General features: G+C 40.4%; 1 protein-coding gene across 12 annotated transcripts in view; it reads left to right on the top strand.

The window, feature by feature from the left end:
* Positions 1-26,342, top strand: part of Glis3 (GLIS family zinc finger 3) — a 440,925-nt gene that overhangs the window by 360,652 nt on the left and 53,931 nt on the right. For all 12 annotated transcript variants that reach the window (XM_005388624.2, XM_005388628.2, XM_013516325.1 and 9 more), the window contains one exon: positions 15,326-15,470. In XM_005388624.2, coding sequence (XP_005388681.1) covers positions 15,326-15,470 — 145 coding nt within the window. The remainder of the gene's footprint in view (positions 1-15,325; positions 15,471-26,342) is intronic.

Below are 26,342 nucleotides of genomic sequence, written 5' to 3'. Positions count from 1 at the left end.
TTTTTTTTTTTTTTTTAGTTTTTCTCCGGTACCGGGAACCGAACTCACGACCATGAGCTTGCCAGGCAGGCACTTTGCCGATGAGCTAAATCCCCAGCCCCTCAAAATCCTTTTGAACCTCAGCTCCCCAGCCCTGTCCAACATGACAGCTAGAATAATGGTAAAGATTTTGGTAAATAAGACATCTAGATGAAGTATTAACATCTCTGGAGTGTTCTGAAAATGTTGCAAAAATGCATTTGGTTTCTGATGTATTTTGGCCTCTTTCAAGAGTGAACATTAGCTACATTCTTTGAGATAAAATAGTTCCAGGGTGCTATTCACAAACTGCTTTTGATTGGGACACTATTTGGCCTCCAAGACTGGTTTTAAGGCGAAGCACCTATAATGTGTTGCTTACTGTTAATGATATATCAGCTTCTTCTAAGTTAAAAAAAGATGGTGATAAACATGGGCATGCAGGTATATTTATGGAATGCTGCCGGTGAAGTACTACTCAACCACAGAAAAGAACAAAATTTTATCATTTGCAGAAAAATGGGTAGATCTGGAGATTATTATGTTGAATGAAATAAGCTAGACTCAGAAAGATAAATATTACCTGTTCTCCTTACTATGTAAAATCTAAAAAAAAAAAAAAGATAAGTAAAAGGGTTACTATCATTAGGAGAAAGGTGGAAAGGGCAGAAGGTAGGGATGTAAGGTAGCATAATACAGAGCATGAATCTTATTAAAATGTCTATTATACACAGTAAGCCCCCCCTCAAAAAAACTGTGGAACTGAGGCAGGAATGAGGGAACCATGAGGAGAATGATTAAAGCGTGTTACATGCGTGTACAAATCTGCCGTAATGAAACCCATTTATCTGTATAATCAATGCACACTGATGAAAATGTGAGAAAAAGACAGTAACTGTATACAGCATTCACACTTCTTCTGTTGTCACATGGCTACACCATAGTATGCAAAAGGAAAAAGTTGATAGCAAAGGGATTCCAAAGCTAGCCAGAGGAGAAAAGAAAGTAAGAGTGCATGTTAGAGAGTGTTATAATACCTCCACACTGCGTATTAATGAAAATATAACAATAGAACCATCAGTTAACATGTGTTTCACTCTGATGAAAACCATGGGTTAGTTAAATGACTTATTATCTCGTGTTATCCCTAACAACAGCCTTGTAAATTAGTTGCCATGATTTAACTGCATAATACAAAGAAAATCCAGCTAAGAGAGGTAGTGAATATTTTCATGGTTGTTATTTCATAAGTAAGGATATAAAAGTTCAAATCCAGGTACTGCAAACAGCCTACATTCTTACGTTTTATGATTAATATAGTGGATGAGCTATTATTTACGGATGGTTGCATGCTATTCATAGGGCAAGGGCTGGTGATAGATAACTCACTCGTGAGCAGAGATACTAACATCATGCTTAGCGCCAGAAAATAATTTCATCAAATTTGCAGATGGCACTGAAGAGGCATGTGGTAGCAAGTTGAATGAAATGCAGCTAAAAAAGAGATTTTTGTATCAGTAAACTTTAACAGAGCTTTAAAAAGTTAACTTTCAGAACCATCAGGAATAAAGAACATCACATATGGAAAAAGATCTAGGAGTTTTACTTGATTTGTTTCATTTACACCACACTAAACTCCACAAGGGCAGGGAGCTCTGTTGTCTGATGAACCATTTTATTTCCTAGACCTGGCATAGTTAGTTGAGAGCGCACTATAAAGATACAGTAAATATTTGCTGAAGGAAGGAAGGAGGGAGGGAGGGAAGGAAGGAAGGAAGGAAGGAAGAAAAGAAGGAAATTTATAATAGGGATTTTTAAAGAACTGTTGACTTTTAGGCTGTGTTAATAGAAGGAGTGGAAAAATACAATATCTAGAAAATGTAAAACAAAGGTTGTGTCTATTCTGTTGTACTTGCTCAGACAATTGGTCCACTATATTAATATTAGGGTATTATTTGCTGGTTCAGCATACAGTAGTAGTATTTGGGTGTTATTTGCTAGGTTATAACAGAAAGATCTAGCATTAAAAGTAATTAAGCCATATGCGGTGGTGTACACCTACAATTCCAACGCTCTGGGTTGAGGGAGGAGATAGCAAATGGACCCCAGCCTGGGTAATTTAACAAGCAAGGTCCTTGCCCTTCCTTCCTTCCTTCCTTCCTTCCTTCCTTCCTTCCTTCCTTCCTTCCTTCTTTCCTTCTTTCCTTCTTTCCTTCTTTCCTTCTTTCCTTCTTTCCTTCTTTCCTTCTTTCCTTCTTCCCTTCTTCCCTTCTTCCCTTCTTCCCTTCTTTCCTTTCTTCCTTCTTTTTCTTTTTCTTTTTCTTTTTCTTTTTCTTTCTCTCTCTCTCCCTCTCTCTCTCTCTCTCTCTGTCTGTCTCTGTCTCTGTCTCTCTCTCGCAGGCACTTGTGCCACTGAGCTATATCCCCCACCCAACAAGACTCTGTTTCAAAAAAAATTTTTGAAGGTGAAGGTCCTGGGTTCAATCCCTGGTACAAAAAAATAGTAGTCAAGGTGGTGACTGAAGTAATACAATTCATGGAGGAACAGGACTGATGTTTTAATAAGTGGTTGTGTCAGGCATGGTGTTAAGTGCTTTCAGGATCTTATTTAGTTCTCAAAGCAACCAAGATAGAAAATGTTATTACCATCATTTTACAGAAGGGAAATTGCATTCAGGAAAGTGGATAAACTTGCCCAAGTTCTCACAGTAGTTGAACCAGTTTGTTAAACAAAAAGGCATCAACTTTTCCTAATTAAGTATCCTCTTAACTCTGTTGAAAACTAACAATGTTCATCTTGGAGAAAAACTGCCACAGGGCTTACAAAGAAGCTTAACCACAGACCTTTACAGCATTTCAAAACTTCTCAAATATTAGAAGAACTATAAAACTAGACTGTGAGCAAAGTTACCCTGCAGGCTGGGGGACAGTTGGAGGAATAAACTTCCTGGGGGGGACAATTAGACAGATTATAGTTCAATTTGAGACACAACTTTCTAATGACTTGGAGGAGTGGCAGGGAAGGACTTTCCTGTCACCAAAAAGATTTAGAAAAGCTGAACTGACATCATGCCATGGTAGAAAGCAGTGCTCTGTAGTTCAGTACAGTAAATTTAAATGTAATTGAAATGAAATTAAAAGTTTGGTTCTTCAGTCATGCTAGCCACAGCTCTAGTGCTCATTAATCACATGTGGCCAGTGGCTCCCAATTAGTTCAGTGTAGAACTTTTCCATTGCATAAATTTCAATTGAATAGCAAAGCTTTAGAAGAACTGGGTAGGATTATTGGACCTTAGCTCCACTTCACTTGAAATTCTCTGCTTGTTTGAATAGGTCCCATCGATCATAATTTTTTACTAAATAACCATTAGTTTCACTGTGTGTATATTGGTGCTGATTTTTCATATGTCGCATTGAGATGCTGTCTGACATGTGTACCCAGTCTACTATTTTGGTGTGGTCATTAATCAGTGATGGATAAAAACTAGGGCCTTCAGAGTCACTGCTAAATAAATAGGTATCCTCTGTGTAGAAGCTCAGGGTGCTTTGTGCCCACCCACTTGGACGCTTCTGCTTCCAAAGAAGTTCTTCCAGAGCCGTTTTTCTAAGCCTTTGTCCTCATTCTTTTCCTCTTTGCAAATAGGTCATTCCCAAAGGAAACGAATTTGATAGCAGATTGTTGGAGATTAATTACCTATGACATGCCAAAGCCACTTCATAAATGTCAGTGCTAAGGAATCCCCTAGAGATGGAATTCTTAGATTCCACTGAAAATTAATTGTAATTAATATAATAGGTTAATTCATTGTAATTATTTTTAAGCCTTTTGGCAGTGAGTTAATTCCCCAAGACCCACATTGTGGGAAGTGTCATAGAGAACACTTGATAAGAATGTTCTGGTAAACCTTAACCCTCTTGGGGGAAAATCCTTCTTGTCTTCCCTTCAGAAACATGTTTTGGTGGCATATGATTTCTGGAAAACAAAGGAATCCCTACAAGGTGAGGCATAGACTTGAGTAGCTCAGGTGGAATATACTCATTGGAGAAAGAAAACAAGAGGCCTTCGACTGTGTCTCATTTTCTTTGGAAGTCTGTCCCACTTCAGACAAACAGAATGCTTTTTTCTCCTGGAATAAAGTGGAATGGAGCTGAAAATTGAAGAATCTGGGCTTTTTTCCCTCTCCTAATTATTTCCACTTGACTCATTTAATCTCGGACAATTATTCAATCATATCCAAAATGAGAAAATGATGGGAGTAAAGTTCCCATCTCTTTGTTTTGAGAGCTTGTGAACATTAACAGAATAGTCTCGAGCAACAGCAACAAAATGCAAATCATGGTTGATCATGCCTTGTTTTATATATTAGGAAAACTCCCTGCATTGTTAGGGAAACAGCTCAAATTTCCATATGCAGGAAGCTTGTCAAGCCTTAATGGATAATTTCATTATTAAGGTTGAAAAACTATCATTTGGGACAAATATTTCATAATGGGAGATTGTACAGAAGGTAAAGAACCAGTTTGTTTACTTGCACCTGGATGGGATGAGAAATTAAGCCTTAAAGTGGTTGATTGAAGATAGGATCACTAACACTAAAAGACTCACAGATAGGTTTCCAAAACTCAAAGCTGTGTCCTGTCTTCCTGGTACATCCATGAATCTGACTGCAGATTTACAAGTAATGGAAAAAGGGAATCTTAATAGTTGCTGAGAGCTGGGGGAATACTCATATACAGACAAGGTTTTTGGCAACTGTAACTGTCAGACACTGAAGTGAACTGCCAAAAAGAAGATGGTGCCCCTTACTATAGGCAGTGGTGGTGAACCTATGGCTTGTGTGCTGTAGCGGGCTGTTTATTACGAAAGCTCTAAAAAGATTTGCCATCACTGCTCTAGGGTATAAAGCAACAGATTTGGAAGTGCCAACCACTGGGGTTGCTTCAACGGAGGTCATGTATAAGGGAGAAATCTGGACACAGTAATGTCTGAAGCCCCTTTGAATGGTACTGATGGTTCTGTAAAGTAGGGTTATGGAAGTCTTCACAAGTATGTTTTTATATTGTCCATGATGACCCAGAACACCCCACTTTCGTTGAATATTTAGTTGACATACTTACGTGGTTTGGATGAATGTTCCCCGAAGGTTTCTGTGTGAAAGTCTTGGTCCCTAGTGTGGTACTGTTGGGAAGTGGTGAAAACCTTAGGAGATGGAGCCCAATGAGAAGTCCCTTGGTCACTGGGGCTAAGTTCCCAAAGGGAATTGTAAATCCTGGTCCTGGATTCTCCTTTGCCTCCTGGCTTATGCAGCGAGAAGCTTGTTTTGCCACACAGTCCCATGTCACCCTTGCTAGAGGTGCAAATCAAGAGAATCATTCAGTGGATGTTGGGCTGAACTAATGAACTGAAGTAAACCTTTCCCCTTTATAAGTTAATGGCCTCAGATATGTTGTTACAGTAATAGGAAGCTGACTAACTCCCACTTCTGTGTGAGCAAAGGAGTGCAGAAGAGAAATGCATACATGCATTCTTTTAAATGCTGCTGATTGGCTCTGGGCAATCCTGAACCAAACCACACCAAGTTTGGAAAGGTTTCTAACTTGAGAGCCCCAAAAGCTGACTATGTGCCATGGATTCAGGTACACTGTATGCTTTATTAAGGAAGGGCTCCCCAGAAAGTACCAGGAAAAGAGAATTTAGTGGAGAATTTAGTGCTAATTCATTTGCTCCCTGCCTTAGTCACATCCACAGGGGGTTCTGGTGCCGAAATCATGTCATAGAGCTTGTCGCCCTGTTTAGTCATGGATGTGATTGGCTGGAACATCCACAGGTGCTGGGGAAGGGGTGGCACAGTGCTAAGCACAAGGATCAGAGGGGATCTGGTCAGGGCATCAACAGTCTCCCTACTGCATTTCTTCTCAGTTGTATCTTTGAAAATGCTCCATCGGGAAGAAAAATTAAGAGATGACCATGTTGTCTATTTTGGACATGAATAAAGATGAACACTTCTGTAAACAAAGCACTGTGGCTCATGCTTACAAATCTGGTCAGCAGTTAGTGACTGAACAATTTGCTACAGTGCTGATACCACACTGCCTAGAGCTGTGGGCTTGAAAAGCTTACGCTCAGCCAGCCAGGTCCCTGTGGACTACACAACACAGTTAATGCAGACTTCCTTCAAATAAGAAAGCAAGCTCCATACAAACGTCCAGTCGCAGGAATGTTGACGGCAGGCTTCGAAGTTCTTGTGCCCTGGGAGACCCAGTGTGAACCGTCCTAGTCAGGGAGACTTCACTCAGGGGCCAAGGCATAAACTGGATCTTGGAGGAGCTATGATGAGAGAGGAGAGGCCACTCCCAGCAGGAAGAATGACAGTACTAAGTGGGACCTTTGCAGACAGAGAGAAGGGCTGTGTGGACACCTGGAGGAAAACCCATCCATGGGATATGGTGAGGTCACAGTAGGAAAGCTCCTGATGTCCTACCATTTGGGAACAGGGGTGCTAACCAGCTCGTGAAGACATTTGTTTCTTGGGTACGGTATGACAAACTCTACGGTAGGAGAGTCCATCTGAAACCCCAGGATGCACTGCACAGGGAAGAACATCTGGAGCAGTTACTCATAGTGGTCCATCCCCGGCTCGCTCCCTGGACAACCCGCCCCTATGCAGCTGCCTGCATGTTTCTTCACCCTGTGTCCAGGAGTTGCCCCAGAGTTAATGTCTCCAAGCTGCTGATTTACCTCCAACCTGGTCCTTCTCTGGTCTCCTCTGCTGTTCCTCAGGACAAAAGCTGGGATCCACCCTAATTCCTTTCTTTCTCTTAGTTGGTACAGTATCTAACTCCACCTTCAAAATGGAAACTGACCACTTCTCACATTGGCATCTCTTACCTAGAGTGTTTTAATAACCTCCGAGCACACTCACGTCAGTTTCCACACATTAATCGAGCAGTTCTTCTATAGCATAAGCCAAACTGCCTGCTTGCCTGCTCATTACCTTCCATTGGCTTAGTACCACAAAAACATCAAATACTAAATCTTCATCGGTCTGCAGGCTTTACCTTGTTGACTCCCGGCCTTTTCTCTGACCCTGGGTCCTACACCTTTCCTGTTCTCTTGCTTGTTCCTCTTCCTTGGCTGTTTCTGGAAACCCTCAGCTTGTTCCCTCTCGTGAAAGACTCTGGCTGCACATCTAGCTTCAGGTGTCAGCTCGTGATGTCCTGTTCGCACAGAGACCTTCCTGACCTCAGCACCCAAAATGGCATGTGCGGAGGGTGCAGATGTGAGCGCTGTCCCCAGAGCGTGTTCAGTGCTCTAGAGATAAAGTGAGAATCAAAGAAAATGTCCCTGAATGAATGTGAAGGGAGAAGGCGCCAGGGAGTTGGGATTCAATAGAAGATGGAGGTGATCCGTCGTAGGAAGGGTTCCAGCGATGCGCCCTTGTAGAGATCATCTCATTTCAGGGTCAGAAAGTCTCCAGGTAGACCCTGGGACCGCTGAATGGTGTGACATGCTCAGCACTATCGTTTAGTCTTGCCAATTGCGGATTCTCATGTTACTGGGCCAGGATCAAAGCAGGGGATAAACCTTGGGTGAGGGTGCAAGGAAAACCAAGAAGAGGCATTCTGTTCTGCTAGGTTCTGTGCAGCAGTGTTTTATTTCCTCTATTTCTAATTCCCCAAAGACCCCTTACCCTAATGTACAAGGTGTCAGAATACACATAGGAGCAATACAATATAGTACAGACTTTTCCAGAGAAACTGAAGGCTGTTTTTTCTTTCCTGTCTTAAACCAAGAGCTCAATGATAGGCTCCCGGCAAAAACACAAGAGTCCTCAGAGGTAGGGAAAGTGTGTGGGAGCCTGTGCTCTACCCAGAGGGAGGGATCAGAGAAAGGTGGGGCTGGTTCTCTCTCTCTCTCTCTCTATGGGATTGAACCTAAGGCCTTTGCATTACACTACATACTCACCATTTTCAAACTTTTCTTTTAATTCATGGTCTCACTAAGTCACCCAGGCTGGGCTTGAATTTGTGATTTTCCTGACTGAGCCTCTCTGAATTCTGGGATTGATGGGCACGTACCACCATGCTTTGCTTAAAGTATTTCTTGTGCCATTTTCATGTAACAGCTAAGAGCCTGACTGGACTCTGACACACCTGAAGCCAGGCTTGGCATTTACTAGCTGTATAATTATACCTGTCTCATCTCTAAAATGGAGAGCAAATAGTCTGTATCTCGTAGAGTTGTGGTGAGGCAGAGTATGCGCATGTTACAGGCATTCAGGGCAGTGTGTTTATTGCATTGTCATGCAGCCTTTAAAAGTGTGTATGTGGACTGCAGGCATCTAGAACTTTTCTGCATGATTCCTTTGCACAACACCTTTTCCTTCCTGACCAAATCTCTGCATGGTAGAGGTTTCACAGAGCATTGTAGTATTACCTGTATCAGGATCTCTCCAAGAAAGAAAACCAGTATATTGTGGTAAATTTTGTGTGTGTGTGTGTGTGTGTGTGTATGTGTGTATGTGTGTGTGTGTGTGTAGGGATGGATGGATGTGGAAGGAGAGAGGGAAAAAGAGAGGGAGGGGGAGCTTCTGTGCGACTGTGGGCCTGGCAGCTCAGCACTCTGTAGGACAGGCTACAAAGCCGGAAACTCTCAGGCAAGAGCTGATGTTGCAACCTAGAAACAGGATTTCTTCTTTGAGTCCAGAAACAAAATTTCTTCTGCTTCGGACTAGCGACAATTTCTTCTTTTTCAGTGAAAATGTTTTTGCTTTTAAGGCTTTTTACTACTGGAGAGGCCCACTCACATTGTGAGGATAACCTCCTTTCCTTCAGGTCAGCCGACTGTAGATCCTAACCCCACCTGCGTGGTTCACCAGCCTGCACAGGCAGTGTCCTGCCCTGTAGCACATGGGGACTCCCCAAGAAAAGGGGGAGACAGTGTGCCCTGAGACTGTTGATCAAATGGCCAGTGGGATGAGCCTCCCAGGAGGCAGAGGGTGGAGACCATACAAGGGTTCCCTACTACACTCAGCCGAAAACTGAAGTCCGTACTAAGGGCTACAGGTCCTGCATGTCTAGCACAGTCCCCACCCACAGCTCACTTCGCCTTTCCCTGCCGCATCACACTGCACCCCAGCCATGCTGGCCTCACCGCAGTGCCCTTCTTCAGGAGCACTCTTCTCTGCACATGAGCTTAGCTCATTCTGCAGTTCCTTCGAGTACTGGCTCAAGTCCATCTTCACAACGCTGAGGCCGCCGTTCTCCCCAGCACCGTGAATCCCACTGAGCCTTCTCTTCTTTTCCTTCTTTCACGGCATCTATTACAGTCTGTTTTATAAATAATTGTTTATCTCCCTCTGTAGAATGTTAACGCCTCTGGGGGAAATTTTTGTCTGCTTTGATGGTGGTTGTATTTCATGTCTCTAGCACAGTGCCTGAAATACGAGTGCAGCCAGAGACAGTTTTCAAAGTGGATGAATGAAGAGGCTTAGCAAGGCTCTGGAGCCTTAAGGATCCAGTTAGGGCAGCTGAGTAGAACAGTTCCCCCGGCACTGTTCACTGTCAATGCAGCACAGCAGCCATCTAGATGAATTTGTGATCACTGGGCTTAAATACCACTTCTTTCTGCAGAGAATGGGAAAGGATCCATAAAAGGCAAGTTCCTTGCCCTTTCCTAGGAACAAGTATCAAGCTTGATTTAAAATTAATTTTAACCTTTTCATCTCTGTAAAAGAATAAGCATCCAAGTTGTTTTTAAGAAATGGATTTCATTGAGCATGGTGGTGCATGTCTGTAATCCTAGCATGCGGGAGGCTGAGGCAGGAGGATTACTGCAAGTTAGAGGCCAGCCTGGGCTACGTAGTGAACTCAAGGTCAGCCTGAACTACACAAGGAGACGCTGTCTCAGAACAAAAAGAAAAAGAAAAAAAAAAGAAAAAGAAGGATGAAAAAACCAGCAACAAAAACGAAATGAATCTCATATAACCATTTTATTATTACGAGTTTTAAAGAGATGAACAAATGCCTATTTTTTTATGATGACTGGTTAGTAGATATAGCCCCAGGATTAGTGGTCACTTTGCACAGGAGATAAAAGTAAACTTTTAAAGTCCACATATCCCAAGGAGACTTGTTATAAAATTGCTTAGATGTTTTGTGACAAAATACAAAACATGACACATTCGCCCCTCCATGAGTTTAAGCTAACTTTTCCAATATCTGCAAGTCCAGTGACTCCCAGATTGTCTGACCATTTGTCCTCATCTTCTCCTTTCTGTGCCCTTTCCTAATGCCTGCTGACTAGAGGCCTGAAGTATATGCTTCAAAAAGACTTTTAGGAACCACAGCTAACCAGACAAAATAAGATTGCAGTTCCCACAATAAAGAACATTTATATCATCCCATTTCCACTATTCATTTCCTCTTCCCATAGTCAGAGTAATCTTAGCTGTTCTCCTTAGGATTCCTTGAGGCAAGTGTGTTATGGTTTAGCTCTAAGTTGTCCCCCGGAGTTCTCATGTCTTCAGAGTTGGGACTTTTGGAAAGTGATTGGATCATAGTGATGCTATACTCTGCTGTGGACTGATCCATTGATGAGCTCATAGCTGTTAGGAGATGGAGCCTGGTTTGAGGCGAGCTCCTGAGGGTGTGACCTTGGTGGGTGTGTTGTCCCTGGCTCCTTCTCTCCTTGTCATTTTTGCCTTCTTGAGCCAGATAACTGGACTGAACCCTCTGAATGGGTAAACCAATTAAATCCTTCCTCCTTTATGTTGCAGGTGTCAGGTATTTTGTACCAGTGAAGGAAAAATGACTAATACAGGTAGACTGTGGTTTCCCCAAGGCCATGTAGTCAGTATGTAGCAAAGCTGACTTTCAGATCCATCGGACTTCTCAGTCTTCTGGATCTTGAGAGTCTCTGTTTTATGTAATTTTCAAATGATTGTCATAGAATGAACAGCTTTTCTCCACCATGCCTTTCTGCCGTATCATTTCTGTCTCGGAGCCAGGCAACCATGGACTGAACCAACTAAAACTGTGAGCCAAAGTAAACCTGTCCTCCTTTATGTTGTGAGTGTTGTATATTGTGTCCATGCAATGGAAAAGTAACTAATGCACAGTGGTTCTAAAAATACGAATCAGGGGCTGGGGATTTAGCTCAGTGGCAAAGCGCCTGCCTGGCAAGCGCAAGGTTGTGAGTTCTGTTCCCGGTACCGGAGAAAAACCAAAAAACAAAACAAAAAAAAAAAAAAAAAAAAAAAAAAAAAAAAAAAAAAAAAAAAACCGAATCAGTAGTGTCATCACCGCTTAGGAACTTTTAAATGCCCTGTAGGTGATTTTGATACATGTGAAGGGTCAGAGCTGTAGTTATGCCATGGAACAATTTCCCTCTGCCTTATTCATATATCCCTAGCAGCTAAGAAAACATTGTTGAAATATGCATTATATAATTGTTTTATGTAAATAGTTTGGTTTCTTATTTCAAATATAAAGCTACCATATTATAAGACGTACCTCCCAGGAAATATTGTTTGTGCCTCTTCTCTCACCTCTTAGATCGGTATTTAAGAACCTTAAATGGTCTGGAAGACCCTTTCCTGGTCCAGTGACTGAGAGGAAAACTTAACTTCTGTATCGTTACTGAGTATCTATGCTAAGGCCCTCCTTTGGAAATTTTTAATAAGGTCCTCAAGGCTTGTTTAATTTAAGAAGCACTTTCTAGAACCATGCCTAATTCCAGAGAAAACCAAATTAATTCTTACCACAAAGTCGTATGGAATCACACTCTTAGAAAACATGAATTTTTGTCAAAGCTAAGGAAGAATTCCCTGTCTTTGACGCCAGGATTAACCACGGCCGTGAAATTCCTTGGAAAGACCTCGCTGGTACTGATAACTGTAAAACCCTAGAGTGGCTTTTAATAGAAAGCAGAGAAGCATTCATGTCTGCCCTTAGTAGAACATGTGGACCCCAGATCACATTTTAATGATGGAAGATAAATTAAAAGTGATCACCAGAACTCATTCTAAGCCTTGACTTTTTTTCCAATTTTCTTAAGTGGCATGTGTTAATTCAGTACCAAAATAACAAGCATACTTTCCAAAGGCTCTGAGAGGGTTAAGCGCTAACACAGACAATCTTAGTCAGAGAGAAGCAGCATGCTGGTGCTAAAGAAACTGCAATTGTCTCCTCTGCTACATGTGCTAAATGCTGTCTCCCTCTATGTAAGATAACACTGCCATTTTGATATTCTTGAACTATGATCTACATATGTCAGACTCTTTATGAAATTTTTTGTGATCTAAGCAATAACTGCTCTATAAATACCAGTAAATGTGTGTGCACACACACACACTTTGTGTTTATATGTGTATAACCTGTATTATAACCATATAATAAAATACCTGAGGTTGGATACTTTATAAGAAAAGAGGTTTACTTAGCTCAGAGTTTTGGAGTCTAAAAGTGCAAACAATACAGTGCCCTGACAAGGGCCCCCTGGCAGAATCACTTGATGAATTATGTCATGGTTGGCGCCTATGTTAGAAGGAGAGACCACATGGTGAGACTGAACGCCAGAGTAGAGAGGATGCAGGTGTTAGGCTCATTCTTTTGTAACAACTCGGTGTCTTGAGAGTTAGCTCAGAGTTCCGTGAAAACTGCCTTAAGCCCTTCCAAGGGCAAAATCCTCAGGGACCTAACCATCTCAAAGTCAGCCCATCAAAGGACCCACCAAAAGTCACAGCACTGCCACAGTAGAAGCCAAGTTTCTATCACACAAAACTTTAGAGAATTAATTACACCAACCAGAGCAGTGTGTGTGTTTTTTTCTGATCAACACAGTTAATGGTCACCATCAGTAATATTTTAGTAAGGTTTATAACCAGTGCTCCCAATGAAAAAGCCTGTTTGCATCAACTGTTAATCTCCATAGTGTAAATATTCTCACCATAATTGTCACTCATTTCAGGCTGTCAGTCTGACGTCATTGCAAGGAAAATTTGGGAAAGAAGCACACGGTTGATACTGTTAAGTTGTTGCCTGTGAGTCTAGTGCATCATTGAAGTGTAGAATATTTAGAAAGCACAGAGAAGCATTTTTAAAAACCTGAGGAAATACGTTTATAATATTGTGGCTGAGGACAACATCAGCTTTACTATGGTGTTACATTTACTTCTGGTGTTTTGTCTATTTATTTTTATGTAATTGTTAAAATTTTCCATGTGGAAATTTGTGTCTTGTCCTTGTGAACATCTTTTTAAAGGCTGCATATTATTCCACCAAACTCATGTAAGATTACTTGCTGGCCATAATTGTGGATAATCAGGTAAAATTTCCTCATTTTTGGTATTTCTATAAATAATCTTGTGTATAATTAGGAAAAACCCTGTTTGGGTATAAATTTTCCTTTACATTTCTGGTTATTTTCTTATGACAGATTCTTAAATCAAATTGTTTTAATTTGAAGTCCGGGAACCACCTTGAAAGTTTTTACCAACATACTCTCTAAGTAAGAGTCCATAACCACACACCCTCTTAAAACTTCACTGCCACTGCTTCTTTTTAAAAAAACTTTTACTAGTACGTGCTGATAGTACATAATGATTACATTCATCGCGAGGAGTTGGTACACATACATAACACATCTTAACTCTTTTTATCGCCCCTTCCTCTCCCTCCCCTCATCTCTTGGCTCCTTACCCATTTGCAAAAGATACGCCTCCTTGTTTTCTTCTTTTCTTCCTTCCTGCAGGGCAGGCACCTTCCTCCCTCAGTGGCCTGCAGGGCTCCTTCCCTCGTCCTTACTCTCTATGTCCCTCTTGGCATCGCTTTGCTCCTTAGCACTGAGAATTGTCTGATGTTGTATATATGTATCTGCTTCCTCTCAAACAGTATAAATTCCATAAAGTGAGTATCCCTAGGATAAGAGGAGTATGAGACACTCAATTGATATTTGTTGAATGAATAAGTATATTTCACCCCTGTATCTAAAGGTTTAATATTGTCTTTATGTATGGTTTGTGCCTAGATGTCCCTCAAAGCATCATGCGTCCTAGGGTTTTTTCCAGAGGTGGTTGCATCTCGAGTGTGTGATTCATTCATAGTGCAATACTGGGATTAAGGATACTGGAATTAAGGATGGGTGACTGCTGGATAAATCTACTGATTGAATTGGCACTGACCTAATCCGAGTAGACTGAATACAGTCTGAGAGACAGAAAGAGTCTTGTCTCCCCCTTTTACTTTGGTTGCTTTTGCTGTTTTCCGTTGCCATGAACTTTTGCCCTCTGCCACATGCCACCTTGCCTTGGAGCCAGCCGATTATGAATTGAAACCTCTACAATTCATGAGCTAAATAAACCTTGCCCCTTTTAACTTTGGGTGTTGGGTATTTTGTCTTAGCAACGAGAGAAAAGTAAGACACCTTATAAAATCAACTTACATGTTTTCTTTAAATACTGAAGATAGTAACATTTTGCAATAATGTAACAAATATATTTCTAGATTGTTTTTTAAAGTTATATTTTTGAATAAGCATTTTGGATAAGCATAATATTTTTGTCAATAAATTTTCCATTGTAATTTTTTCCATTCAAATTACACTTAAAAGTCTTGTTGGTAAAGGTGTCACTTTTCACCTACACTTTATTCTCACATTTTTATGTTTTTTTTAAATTTATAACTCTTTAATATATAGTTAATTTTCTTCCATGTAATTAAATTAATACCAAAACTGTTTTGATTTATTTTAATGTAACCTAGTATTGGGTTTTTGTTGCTGTTAAGCGTAGCTACCAGGTTATTTTTAAATCATGCTCCATAATATTCTTAAATTTAACTTGAGTATTTTCCACTCATGCTAAACCTGTAGGAGTCAAATCTCCGTGGACATTTCTTAATTATCTTCAAGATATTTCATGACAGTATCTCTATTCTAAAAACACTTTCCAATATAGACTAAACCTACTTGCATTTATTTTTGCTATCGCTACAAGTTCTGATAAGATACAAAGCAAATAAATGGAAATGTAATAGGAAGTTGGGTTCTCAGAAATGAAAATATCAAGGACTAAAGTCAAATCCGCCTCTAGCCACATTTTTCCTGAAGCACCTGCCAGGTGTTGCTAGGATTGGACAGCCTGCCCTTTTATTGACAGTGTGTTAAGCTTGTGCCTTCCCCAGAGCGGCTACTTGATAAATATTTGTGCATTAAATTGCACTGAACTTAGGGCTTGAGCCTTTTCCAGCCAAGTATCCCCAGGACCAGCTTTCCTTCTCCATCTCTCTTGTTTTCTCCTTCTCTTAGCTGCGGTCCAGCACAGAGCTCCACCCAGACCTGCTCACAGATTGCCTCACTGTGCAGCCCCTGCAGACGGCCACGTCCCCAAGAGACACTGCTGCTGATACCACCCTGGGACGGTCCCCAGGGCCAGGGCCAGATCTCTATTCAGGTAAGAACAGCAAAGGCAGAATCAATCACCATCACCACCCTTTTGTTCTCTCTGGTTAAAGGGATGCTCACATAAAGAAAATTCTAAGATCGCCTGCATTTTACTTTATCAATTAGCTGAAAATTGCTCTCTTCTCCATGTGATTCCTGAGCTGGGTTTGGCAAAAGCCTGTTTTGTCCTCAAAGAAAAATCAAAGTAAAATAATAGATTAGCTTCTTTAGTTCTGGACTTCTGCCAAAAGTTCCCTGTGCCCAGTCCTCCCAGATATCTTAAATTTACTAACTTGATTTAGACTCAGAGGAAATGTTTTCGCCTTAAGCAGGTAACAGGGCTGCATGTGCATTTCTTAATGGAACGGTTGTTGTCATCTTTGCATTTTAAAGGAAGCCCCAGGTCTCTATGTAAATTTTCACATCAGTAAGCCGACTTGTAGGAATATTTATTGATGTTTCCTGACCATTAGGGAAGGGGAAGGGAATGGCTCTCCCAGACCAGCTTTCTTCTGTATGGGTTTGAATTGCAGGTAACTGTATTTGGAAAAGTGCATGTGCTTAGTGAACAGTAAGAAAGGATTAGCATGCAAGAAGGAAGTCATTTTTCTTCTGCTTTCTTAGCCTGACTTTTGTGCATTTCTTACACTATCACGGTGATGTACTTGTACAAACATAATTAGTCATCATCTCTACATATGGAAGCGCTTGCTATCAGGTGAGGAGTTTGCAAACAAAGTCGCAGTGCCTGCACATTCCAGACAATGGGGTTTTTATATTTTTTTGTGAATTGCAGACCTTACTCCCAACCCCACCCGATTCCAGAGCTAGGTTTCACAACGAGCTGCCTCCCCCTTTGGAAAATACGAATAAACTATATAAAAATGAAGGATTATTTACTAATACATTGTAGTGGAGTAGGAGTAGACATACTTGTACAGCTTTTTATGCTTGACAGTTCTCAGACAGTCCAAATATAGGGGAAATTAAGCAGTCATTTCAAGAATATCAGCCATCAAGATGTCCTTAATGATTGTCCAATGGCAGTAGACCTTTAACAGTTACTTTGGGTACTTATTCTTAGAGACAACCTCTACTTTTTTTGTGACCCAGGGAAATGAAGTTAAAATTTATTCAAAGAACTGACCAAATCTTGAGAGGTTTTGCATACAAGTAGATATACAAATATCAAATATACTGTTGCACAGTGTTACCAACACATACGTAAATATTTGGTGTAAGATTATACATATGCATGAAAAAGCCAAACTAGCTTTACATTTATATATGTTTCTTTTATATGACTAATAGTTGAGAAATAAACTTTTATTCCAACACTTTAAATTAATAATCAGATTAAACAACCTATAAACATTTTCCTGTTCCTCAATCTATAAAATCTGTCTTCCTAAAGGCCTGGACCCAACATTTAAGGGTTAAAGCCAATCAGAAGGGATTGAAAAGTGAACAAGCAATCAGGATAAATAGTTTCCAGTGGTGGGACATATATTAGTCAGGTTTTTATCACTGGGGCATACATAATTTAAAGGAGGAAGGGTTTTGTTCATAGTTTCAGAGGTGTCAGTCCATGGTCAGGTGGCTTCAAAACAGAAGCATCATGGTGGAAGAGTGTGGAAGAGGAAGACTGCTCAACTCATGGCAGCCAGGAAGCAGAGCAGGAGAACAGAGTCAGAGAGGAAGGAGCAGTCCCGAATTCATGCCTCCCTCAGGCTTGCAGAGAGGGCAGAAGTACATTTCACTAATCCCCCGGGGACCTCCCAATCCAGTCAAATTGACAGTTAAAGCTTAGTCAGCACAGTCCCGTCTTATACTTGAACCTCTTGGTTCAGAAGCTCTGATATCTGCATCTGTGGGAACGTCAGTGACTTTGTCGAATGTAGCGCACAGAATTTGGTTCATCTCAGAACTGTCCTATTTGTTCTAATCCAGTGAGCCTTGTTGTGTCTTCGTGTGTTTTTAGTCTTGAAGTTTCAAGGTTTAGTTTGAAATGGCTTTTTCATTTCAAATCAATTTCCACTTTTTGTTCATGATGCTTTTCAATATTTGATCTTCTAAAATGTCTTGAGCTCTTAACTTGGAGCCTTTAGCTGTGGCAGGTGGGCTCCCATGACAGGCTAGGAGCCATAAGCTGCCACAGCCATCAGCAGAGCATCTTCAGGTTCAACAGACCCAGAGGCAGAGCTATGCAGGAGAAAAACTACAAAACAAATATCTTCAGCGTTCTTTCAAATTTCTAGAAATGCATTTGTGGGAAGTGCATGTACAAACTTTTGCTGAATACCTGGCTAAAGATCCATTTAAAAAAAAGCAGCATTCTGAAAATTGGCCAAGGTACATGAGAAAACTGTTCATCAGTTAGGTACATGTAAAATTTCAAGTGTTAAGGCAGTTTGATGAGATTAAAATGTGGCTAAATGGTAAAATGCTTGGAATTTTTCTCTTTACATCCTATTACACAAAGTCAAGAAAAAGGTTTGTTTAAAAATTATCAATCCCTTATCCCTTGAAACACATTAGTGAACTGATTTGTCACAAAAATATTTTGGTGGAAAACTGTGGAATATGTATGGGCAGAGGGCAGCAGTTAAATATGGCATTGCAGCCTGTGATCTCTCAGAGGCCACCACGATAGAGGATTTGTAGTCTGTTGACATCATGGTTTTGAAATGGAAATTTTTAGTGGCTAGTAGACCATGATTTACAAGGTTCCAGGAGAGAGACAGTTTGCACAGCGTTAAGATGAATAGGAAAGATGGCAGTTCTGCTGCATACAAGTCTTGCACTATCCTGGAGAGTTGGCTTCCCTTATTGAAACAAACTTTTCAGGTCAATAAGACAGAGTTTGATTGGAATGTACTGCCTGAAAAGACTTTTATTTTTGTAGAAGAAAACAGTGTCCCAGGTTAAAGCCACCAAATATAACTTGAGGTCAACCTGAGGATGATTGTAAATTGACATGTTTACTTTTCCACTATTTTGAAATTTCCTGGGCACCCAGGCCTGCTCCTGAGCTAACCCAAGAGCAATGCTGCGATCTACTAGGAGAGTCAGAACAGTGATGAACAAGTCTCAGGGATAGCTCACTTACATTTTCTGCCTTTTTTTCAGAGATTCTATGCCCCAGACAGATAATACCCAAGACCATCTTGTAAATTCAGTTGATTTATCTGATGATCTGAGAGAGACTATTTCATAGCCAGTAGATGGAGATGTGAATGTTGCTTCCAAGACTTAGTACCCTATAGATCTTCTGGTGAGTGCCTGTGATGAGCTAATGAAGTAGATAAGGCAAAATTTAGTGGGTCTACAACATCATGGACAGCCTGGATCAATTTCTTCACTGACAAAGAATGCTCTGTGGAAGATGACCTGTCCCTTGGGTGGTCACAAAAATAATGACTGTATCCAAACCAAAGCTGTATTATGGATTCAGTAAGACACAACCTTTGCAAACAACCTAAACCATGCAGACATCATAGAGACCAATTTGGTTGATATCATTGAGTTTCACAGAAACTACCGAAAACTGAGCAGCTAATCCATCTGGAGCAAGAGATAGCTACAAGACAGAGGGAATTTTACTGGTACCACTTCTATTGGGGTTTAAAATAATTCTTATGTTTGGAGCTTTCAAATCTTGGTGCATTATCCAAAGTTTGAATGTAACTTTAGATTTTTCAGAGAAAAAAAAAATAGGTGTTTTGTTCATGTGTCATGCAAAAATATAGAAGGAAAATAAAAGGCTTCATTTTAGAGCAGGAATTTTTGAAGACATATATTCTCATTCCTTTCCCTCTGCTCTCATTACTGGGAGATGAAGGCTTCTCTGCACAATAGCATCAGATTTTATAATAAATCGCACTGTATTCAATCTACATAGGATTTCACCTTTCTGAAACAGTGTTTAATTTTAGTGTAATTGTATGGTATATGTTTTAGTACATTTTCCACTTTCTTAAATTGAGTATATTTGCTGTCTTTGGACAGCTTGCAGAGTTGTGTTGGAAATAATTTTCTGTAAAAGTGCTTCATATAGTCTGTTCTCAAAAAGTAGTTGTTAATTTAAGAACTTTATTAGAGAGTTCTAAATCGACACACTGATTTCCCAGTAGAATAAACTTTATAGCACAGTCGTGAAGATAAAACAACATGATCCTTACAAAGTTATTTTAAAAGACGTAGAGCATTATAAAATGTATAGTTTTATTACTTAGATTGCCTTCAGAAATACTGCTTTGCTTGGAATTTACAAAGGTGAAGAAAGATCAACAAAACAACTTTGGAATTGGCAGTGGACAGAAGGACGTAGAGTCTAGGGGCATAAAAGGGATTTAAAAGAAACGTGTGACAGTAACATTTTTGTGATGTCTCTTATGATGATGCCTGAACTGCTGTTAAGATCTTACACTGCTTTTTGTAACATCTCTTGCTTCTGTGGTGTGTCCACTGCTTTGATCTGGAGAACCAGTGAGGGTAGGGGCAAGCCTCGTATTTCTCTACTGCAGTCACTGACAACCTTAACCCATGGATTTAGCCCTCCCTACACCAGAGCCAATCTGTTAGTGTGTGCCATACCATCTGGAAGCCTTGTGAATGTAGTTTTCTGAGATCTGTCCTCAAAGTGCCTGATTCAGCAGGTCCCAGTGAGTTCCAAGGATTTGCATTTCTGCCAGACTAGGTATTTTTTTTTTTTTTTATCAAGTTCTGTGTGACACTAAGTCCTGCTAGTCCAGGGAGCACACTTTCAAAATCAGCACTGAGTTTCTTCAAATGTGGGAACGACTTCTAGCAAAACATGGTCTAAATTCTGACTGGAGGAGTTGCAATAAGAATTGGCTCTATAATGTATGTTTCTGTTGCTCACTACAGTCAACCTATAAGTGAATTGCCATCCCATACCAGTGTGGTACTGCTTTTATTGTGATTGAAAGATTGTGTAATCACCCTCAACTAAAAAACTTAAAATGTTGGTTCCCAGCATAGGGCACATTTGCACATACGAACTAATATTAATGCCTTATATGTTTGCAAACTGCTTAATTTGGTGCTTCTGTTTTGCATGTATACTTATTCCCTTGTATTCATATTAGTTTTTCATGCAAGATTAAGCTGAGCTATTCACTTTTACAATACATGGAAGTTTTTGTTTGCTGTAAAAATATTTTTATGGATAAGCAAAAGCAATGCTGTACCTCACTGAAGAGGAGAGGACAGTAGTGAGGCTGGGCAGCCATAGATTTATTCCACGTGGTGAAAGCTTTAGTTATCTTGATGCTATTATTTCTTCTTTTCCTCAGTTAATGCTATGCTGCCAGCACCCAAATGGGATATGAGGCGGGAAGGTGGGGTCTGCTTTAAGGTGTACCCCGAGCAAGTCTGAAGTAGCAGATGGATGGCAAGTCTGAAAATTGAGAATAGAATTTCTGAAATGAGAAACTTTTTGTGGTTAGGAAGTTATGGACCAGGCTTCTAGGTCTAAAGCTCTGACTTTCTCTTTGAACTTAATTTACCTTCCAAGGAAAGAAATAAGTAGTGATGTCTCTTTCATCTGACGATAAAACAGAAACTGGATATTTTCACAGTGTTTGTAGTCATGCTCTAAGTTCATCTTTTACATTTGTATGTTAAGGACAGCATAGTACTCTACATCGAAGGACATTACTGCAGTAACTTGGATTTGATTTGTCATACTTCACAGGAATAGGGAAGTGTGCTGCAGGCACTGAACAGAGATGGTATTGTGGAATTCACTCACTCCACACAAGCCACAGCGCTGTCACAGAGAATGGCCTTTGTAGTGTCTTTGTCGCTATTGTCAGAGGCTGATCTGCCCTGTCCAGGTGCCCTGGCCGTGACTTGAGCCGTGAACGCTGCTTCGACAACCTGCATTGATTCATCAGAAGTTGCAGCTGCCTCTCTGAGGTCTGGGTTTTCCTCGGAGTTTCCAGGCTGCTTCTGCCTCACTTCCAGCGTTTGCTGCTTCTAGAGGGATCTGGCCTTGCTCCTTGGGCGTCTGTCCCATTTGTTCTCGGGAACTTAGCCGTTTATGTCTGGCATCTGCTCTGCTTTGGGTTGCAGAGTGGAGTCTTACCTTAGAGTTTCTGTTAGCACGCCTGTGCACATCCAGAGAACTCAAGGGCTTCTAAGCTTCATTGGAACCTTTTCCCTGGGGCTGTAGAGAAAGTCTTTGATTCTGTCTTCTAGGCGAGAGTACTGTAGAAAGTGAGCTATTTACTATTCAAAGAAAAGATGAGTAAATTCTCATCAGCATTCTTAGGAATTCGCTCCCCAGGCTGGTTCAAGGGATGTATATCAAACATTTCTTTGGAAAATATGCACTTCATGAAAAATGCAATGCATCAACTGCCCTAAAAGATATTTTAACAGGAAAGAAAAAATCAGGATTCATCATTCTGGAACACTACAGCAGTTTGGGGTTATATCTGGTTTTTTCTTTTTGAACCAAATATGGGCAGTATTTCGTCTCTTTTCTTAAGCCATACTTAAATCACTAAGAACTGTATTTTGTACAGTTTTTCTCATCATCTGTGTTGTCACTGCATGCCAAAACACGACATTCACGTGTGAGAATGTGTCCTCTTCCTCAAACTCAAATTTCCCTCTTACTGAGATGAATTACTAGATTAAATGACGTAAAGAATTCTTACAATATAGTAAGTGTTCAGCACCTATTACTTATAATTATTGTTGCTGTTATCCAAACACCAGGAAAATTATATCATACTTCTGTTAAGCACGTAGAGAACAGGTGCCATAAATTACCTACCACCCTCAATTTTTTTTTTAGAAATGAGAAAAAAAATGAAAGCCTAAATAAATTGAGAATTTAATGAGCATCATTCTGTAGGATAAAAAATTAAAATATAGCTCTTTACATTTTAGGACTTTACATTGTGAAGAACTTTACATTATAATAGTACTTCGCCTAATAGTTCACATTACATTTTTTAATTAAGGAAATCAATTGTGGGTCTCTAAAGAGAAACAAAGTGGAATCAGAAACTCATCATTTGGGTGGCAGTGCCCTCAGATTCACAATGTCAGAATTGTGTTTGGTAGTTACTAGAGTCTGGGCATGCAAAAAATAGTGTATTCGTTTTTCATTTCTTTTTGCTTATTTGTTTGACTTTCGTTTGCAGAGAAAATGTGGGATGGCAGAAAGCATGTGGAACTAAATTTAAAGTCCAATCCTCTCTACTCCCTGGGTGTTTAGTTTGGGGAAGTTAATTTTCTTTTCTATAAAATGGTGGTGAGAACCCTAATCCCACAAGGCTGTTGTGAGAATTAATTGAGATAGCATGAAAGAGTTCAGTACACTCCCTGGCAACTGGAAGATACTCAGCTCACATTCCTTTCTTTCTTTCCCTCTTCTTTGCTTAAGAGCTTAGAGAATTACTTGTGAGCCAAGTTGATGACTGTGACACACAGTAAAATCACTTCTGTCCATTCCTTTTATACTGGGTGCTGCCATCTACAGTTCAGAAGTAGATGTCTTGATAGAAAGAATTCAGTTCATTCCAAGAAGTCACAGAGGGTGAGGTCTTGACCCTTCCACATTTTGAGACTTACTTTGAGATCTGTAAATTAGACTTTCTTTTCTGTTGCTGTGAAAAGTCGATGTGTACTTAGAAGGGTTATTAGCGTGTCACTGTGTCTGCTTAAAAAATTAATGAACAGTAAATTTGTGAGGGTGAGGCTCGTGCAGAAAAGAAGAAATTGAATTGATGGCCCAGACGGATCATCTGTACACATTGTTTTGGCATTGCTGATATCATCTTGTAAATACTCTTCTGGGCTGTCATTTACCTCAAAAAATATTTCAAGGTGTCTAGAAAACTGTTCTTGATGATTTGTGTTCTGATTTATAGCTAGATCTCCCCCCCAAAAGACTCATATAGTCATAGGTATGGCTTTGCAGAAGTGGCTGGATCTAAGATGTATGATGCTAGGATTAAGGGTGTCCCACCCCGGGTGTGAGTGCTACCCACCCTAAGGGTAAGTAGGGTGGATGGAATATAAAGGACAGAAGGAGAACTGCGGCCATCACTTGCTGCTGCTGCCATTGCTTGTTGCTTTGTGGCTTTGTTGTTTGCTGCTTCCTGCTTTGCCATGGAGTGTTTCAACTCTGCAGTGGCCCTCTGCCATGCTACCCTGCCTTGGAGCCAGCCAACTAGAGAATGGAACCTCTACAAACTGTGAACTAAATAAACCTTTCCTCCTTTAACTTGGGCGTTGGATATTGTGTCTCAGCAACAAGAAAAGTAACTCAGGCAATTTGCTTGCCTCAAATTTAGTTTTCATATTTTTAAAACAGTTGCCTAGTCTTTTCGAGATGGTTTTTAGTAGTTAACATACAATAGGCAATTGGTTATCCTGAGGATGCTCCAGCTGTAGCCCACCCGCCAGAGCTGGCCTGCCCCTTATTTTTCAGTGGCCAAAGAATTAAGAATTGTTTTAAGATTTTGAAATGTAAGAAAAATTTTAAAAAACTGTTAGCCTTAGGTGAGAAAAATTGCTTGAAGAATGGTAAACACTGTATCTTTCCTACAAAACATAAAATATTTGCTATCTGGCCCTTCCCATAAGAGGTTTGCCATCTCATGCTTTAGACTTACATCTGGGACCTTTGTCACTGGCTAAGGGAAGTCAAGGTAACTGTAAAGTAAATTAACTCAAATAAATTAATTAAAGAGGAGAAAGTATTGTAAGTTATGTTTATATAGTACAGGTTTTGCTGATTCCTGTAATAGTTTATTTACTTATTTATTTTTTGGGTTTTTTCCGGTACCGGGAATCGAACTCACGACCTTGTGCTTGCTAGGCAGGCGCTGTGCCGCTGAGCTAAATCCCGAGCCCCTTATAATAGTTTAGATGTATGAAGTATTTAGTAGTTTTCTAATTCATGGGCTTTAGAGAATTTCAAAAAGCCGAGTTACTGAGAGTTGTTTGCCTTGCCAGGATCTGCATCACATGCATTGCCCAACACGCTTGGTCCTCCTGGTTACAATGTATGGAACCCCAAAATAAGTGTCTCTTAGATGCAATAATTACTTGTAAAAGTCATCAGGCTACAAGAACACATCCTCAGAGACAGCCTGGGTCATGGTGGGAAAGTGTGGTCCCCTGAGAGTGAGGAAGAGGCCGCCAGAGGACAGGTAGGCTCTGTTTTGGTTATGATGAGCCAGAGGCTAGCGGAGAGATCAGTTTACTCTGCCTAAGTGTGTTTTCCCTAAAAAGAGAAGTGTTTAGAAAATTTTATTTTCAAGACTACGTTTTCTAAAATCGGCCTCTTGTAGACATGTAAATTAAGCTCAGGGGAAAAGCAAAAAGTTGAAACATCAAACTGGCTACAATCCAACAAGGAAGATGCTTCCTTCCGCAGAATACATTGTCTACAAGCAGAAAGTATGTTTGAAGTTGATATAACTGAAAGCTTGGGCCTTTATCCCACAGATCAGATCTTTAAATAAAAATGCACTGGAGAAGGTTGTGTATGGGCATAAATTAATGGTATCGTGTGAATGACCCACCAGTGTCTATCCTGAGATTATAACTAAGAGGCAACACTAAACCCTGAAAGCAAAAGGAAAAAGCTTTTGCAATATGTGGGGAAAAAAAGGGAGGGCATTCCCTGGAGTTGTAACAAAACCAACTTGACTATATAGTTTTGCTTTGGGCTGGTGATAAATGCATACTTAGGCTCTTCATTACATCAGTCACCCAAAAGAACTGTTGTGACTCCATTTTACAGACCTACGAGAAGAAGAGGTTCCATAAGACTTTAGAGTTGGTGGATCAGCCCTTGATGGAGTATGAGGTTAGAAATTGGATTGGTTGTCTAGCTAGAAAATTACTTTCCAAGTAACCTTGGCCCTGATACAGTAGTTTCAGAAGTCACGTGAAAGTGGAGAGGATGGGATTGTCTCAGCAAGCTCTGAAAGGGAAGGGCCATCTTTTTATAGTCATCATGGTACAGGAGGAGACGGTCGAGGAATGAATAATGAGGGGTTAGAGATTCCAATATGTTTTACTGAAACTTTGTGGTTAATGACCACATTGACTTTACTTCCAAAGAGATGGGAATTTTTGAAGAACTCCACGAGTAGTTATCCATGCCTGCTCCTTCTTCTTCCTGCGTTCCCACTCTGCCCAAAATGGAAGTTAACATAACACCTAGACCGGGAGGAAGCGGCGATTTTGCTATGTGGCAGTCTGAGTGGTTTCTCTGTTCAAACTACGTTGCTGATTTTCTCTCTAGCAAATGTCTGAGGGTAAGTAGGAAGACTGGGGGGAAGAAAGAAAAAAAGAAAAAGGTATATGGGATTTAAGGTTAGATATGTCATGTATTGTCTGGAAAGATCCAAGAGGGCTGCTTGAAATCTCGGTCCCAAAGAAGTTGAGAGAGTGCCAAAATTATGCCATTCTGGTTGGAACAAAAGGTTTTTGTTCTAAAATACAGATGTTTCAGGAGCTTTTCTGAACATGGAGTTAATTACACCTGGTATTTTAGAATGTTTGATGCTAACCTTTGGCATTTGTGAGCATGACATCAGCCGCTATCTTCTAGCTGTATCACAGTGTATTCCAGAAAGGCACGTAAGCCTGCATCCTCTTCCGAACACTAATAACTTCTTCGCTGGCTATAAATCCAGCTGCATGATGTGGAAATGTAATTGGGCAGCCTGCACAGAAGTTTGGAGCTCATGGGGGAATATCTATTTGTAAGAGAGCCTGAATATTCATGTAACTATCCAGACATCAATAAATTCTCATTTTACCTTATTTATTTCTGTTCCCCAGTGAACAGCAGCATTCTTAAACTCAAAGTTAATAGGCATGT

Source organism: Chinchilla lanigera, unplaced genomic scaffold, assembly GCF_000276665.1.
Source record: "Chinchilla lanigera isolate Chin_1 unplaced genomic scaffold, ChiLan1.0 scaffold00033, whole genome shotgun sequence".
NCBI classification, from domain to species: domain Eukaryota; kingdom Metazoa; phylum Chordata; class Mammalia; order Rodentia; family Chinchillidae; genus Chinchilla; species Chinchilla lanigera.
Note: the sequence above shows the minus strand (reverse complement) of the source record. Positions and strands in the feature narration are given on the sequence as shown.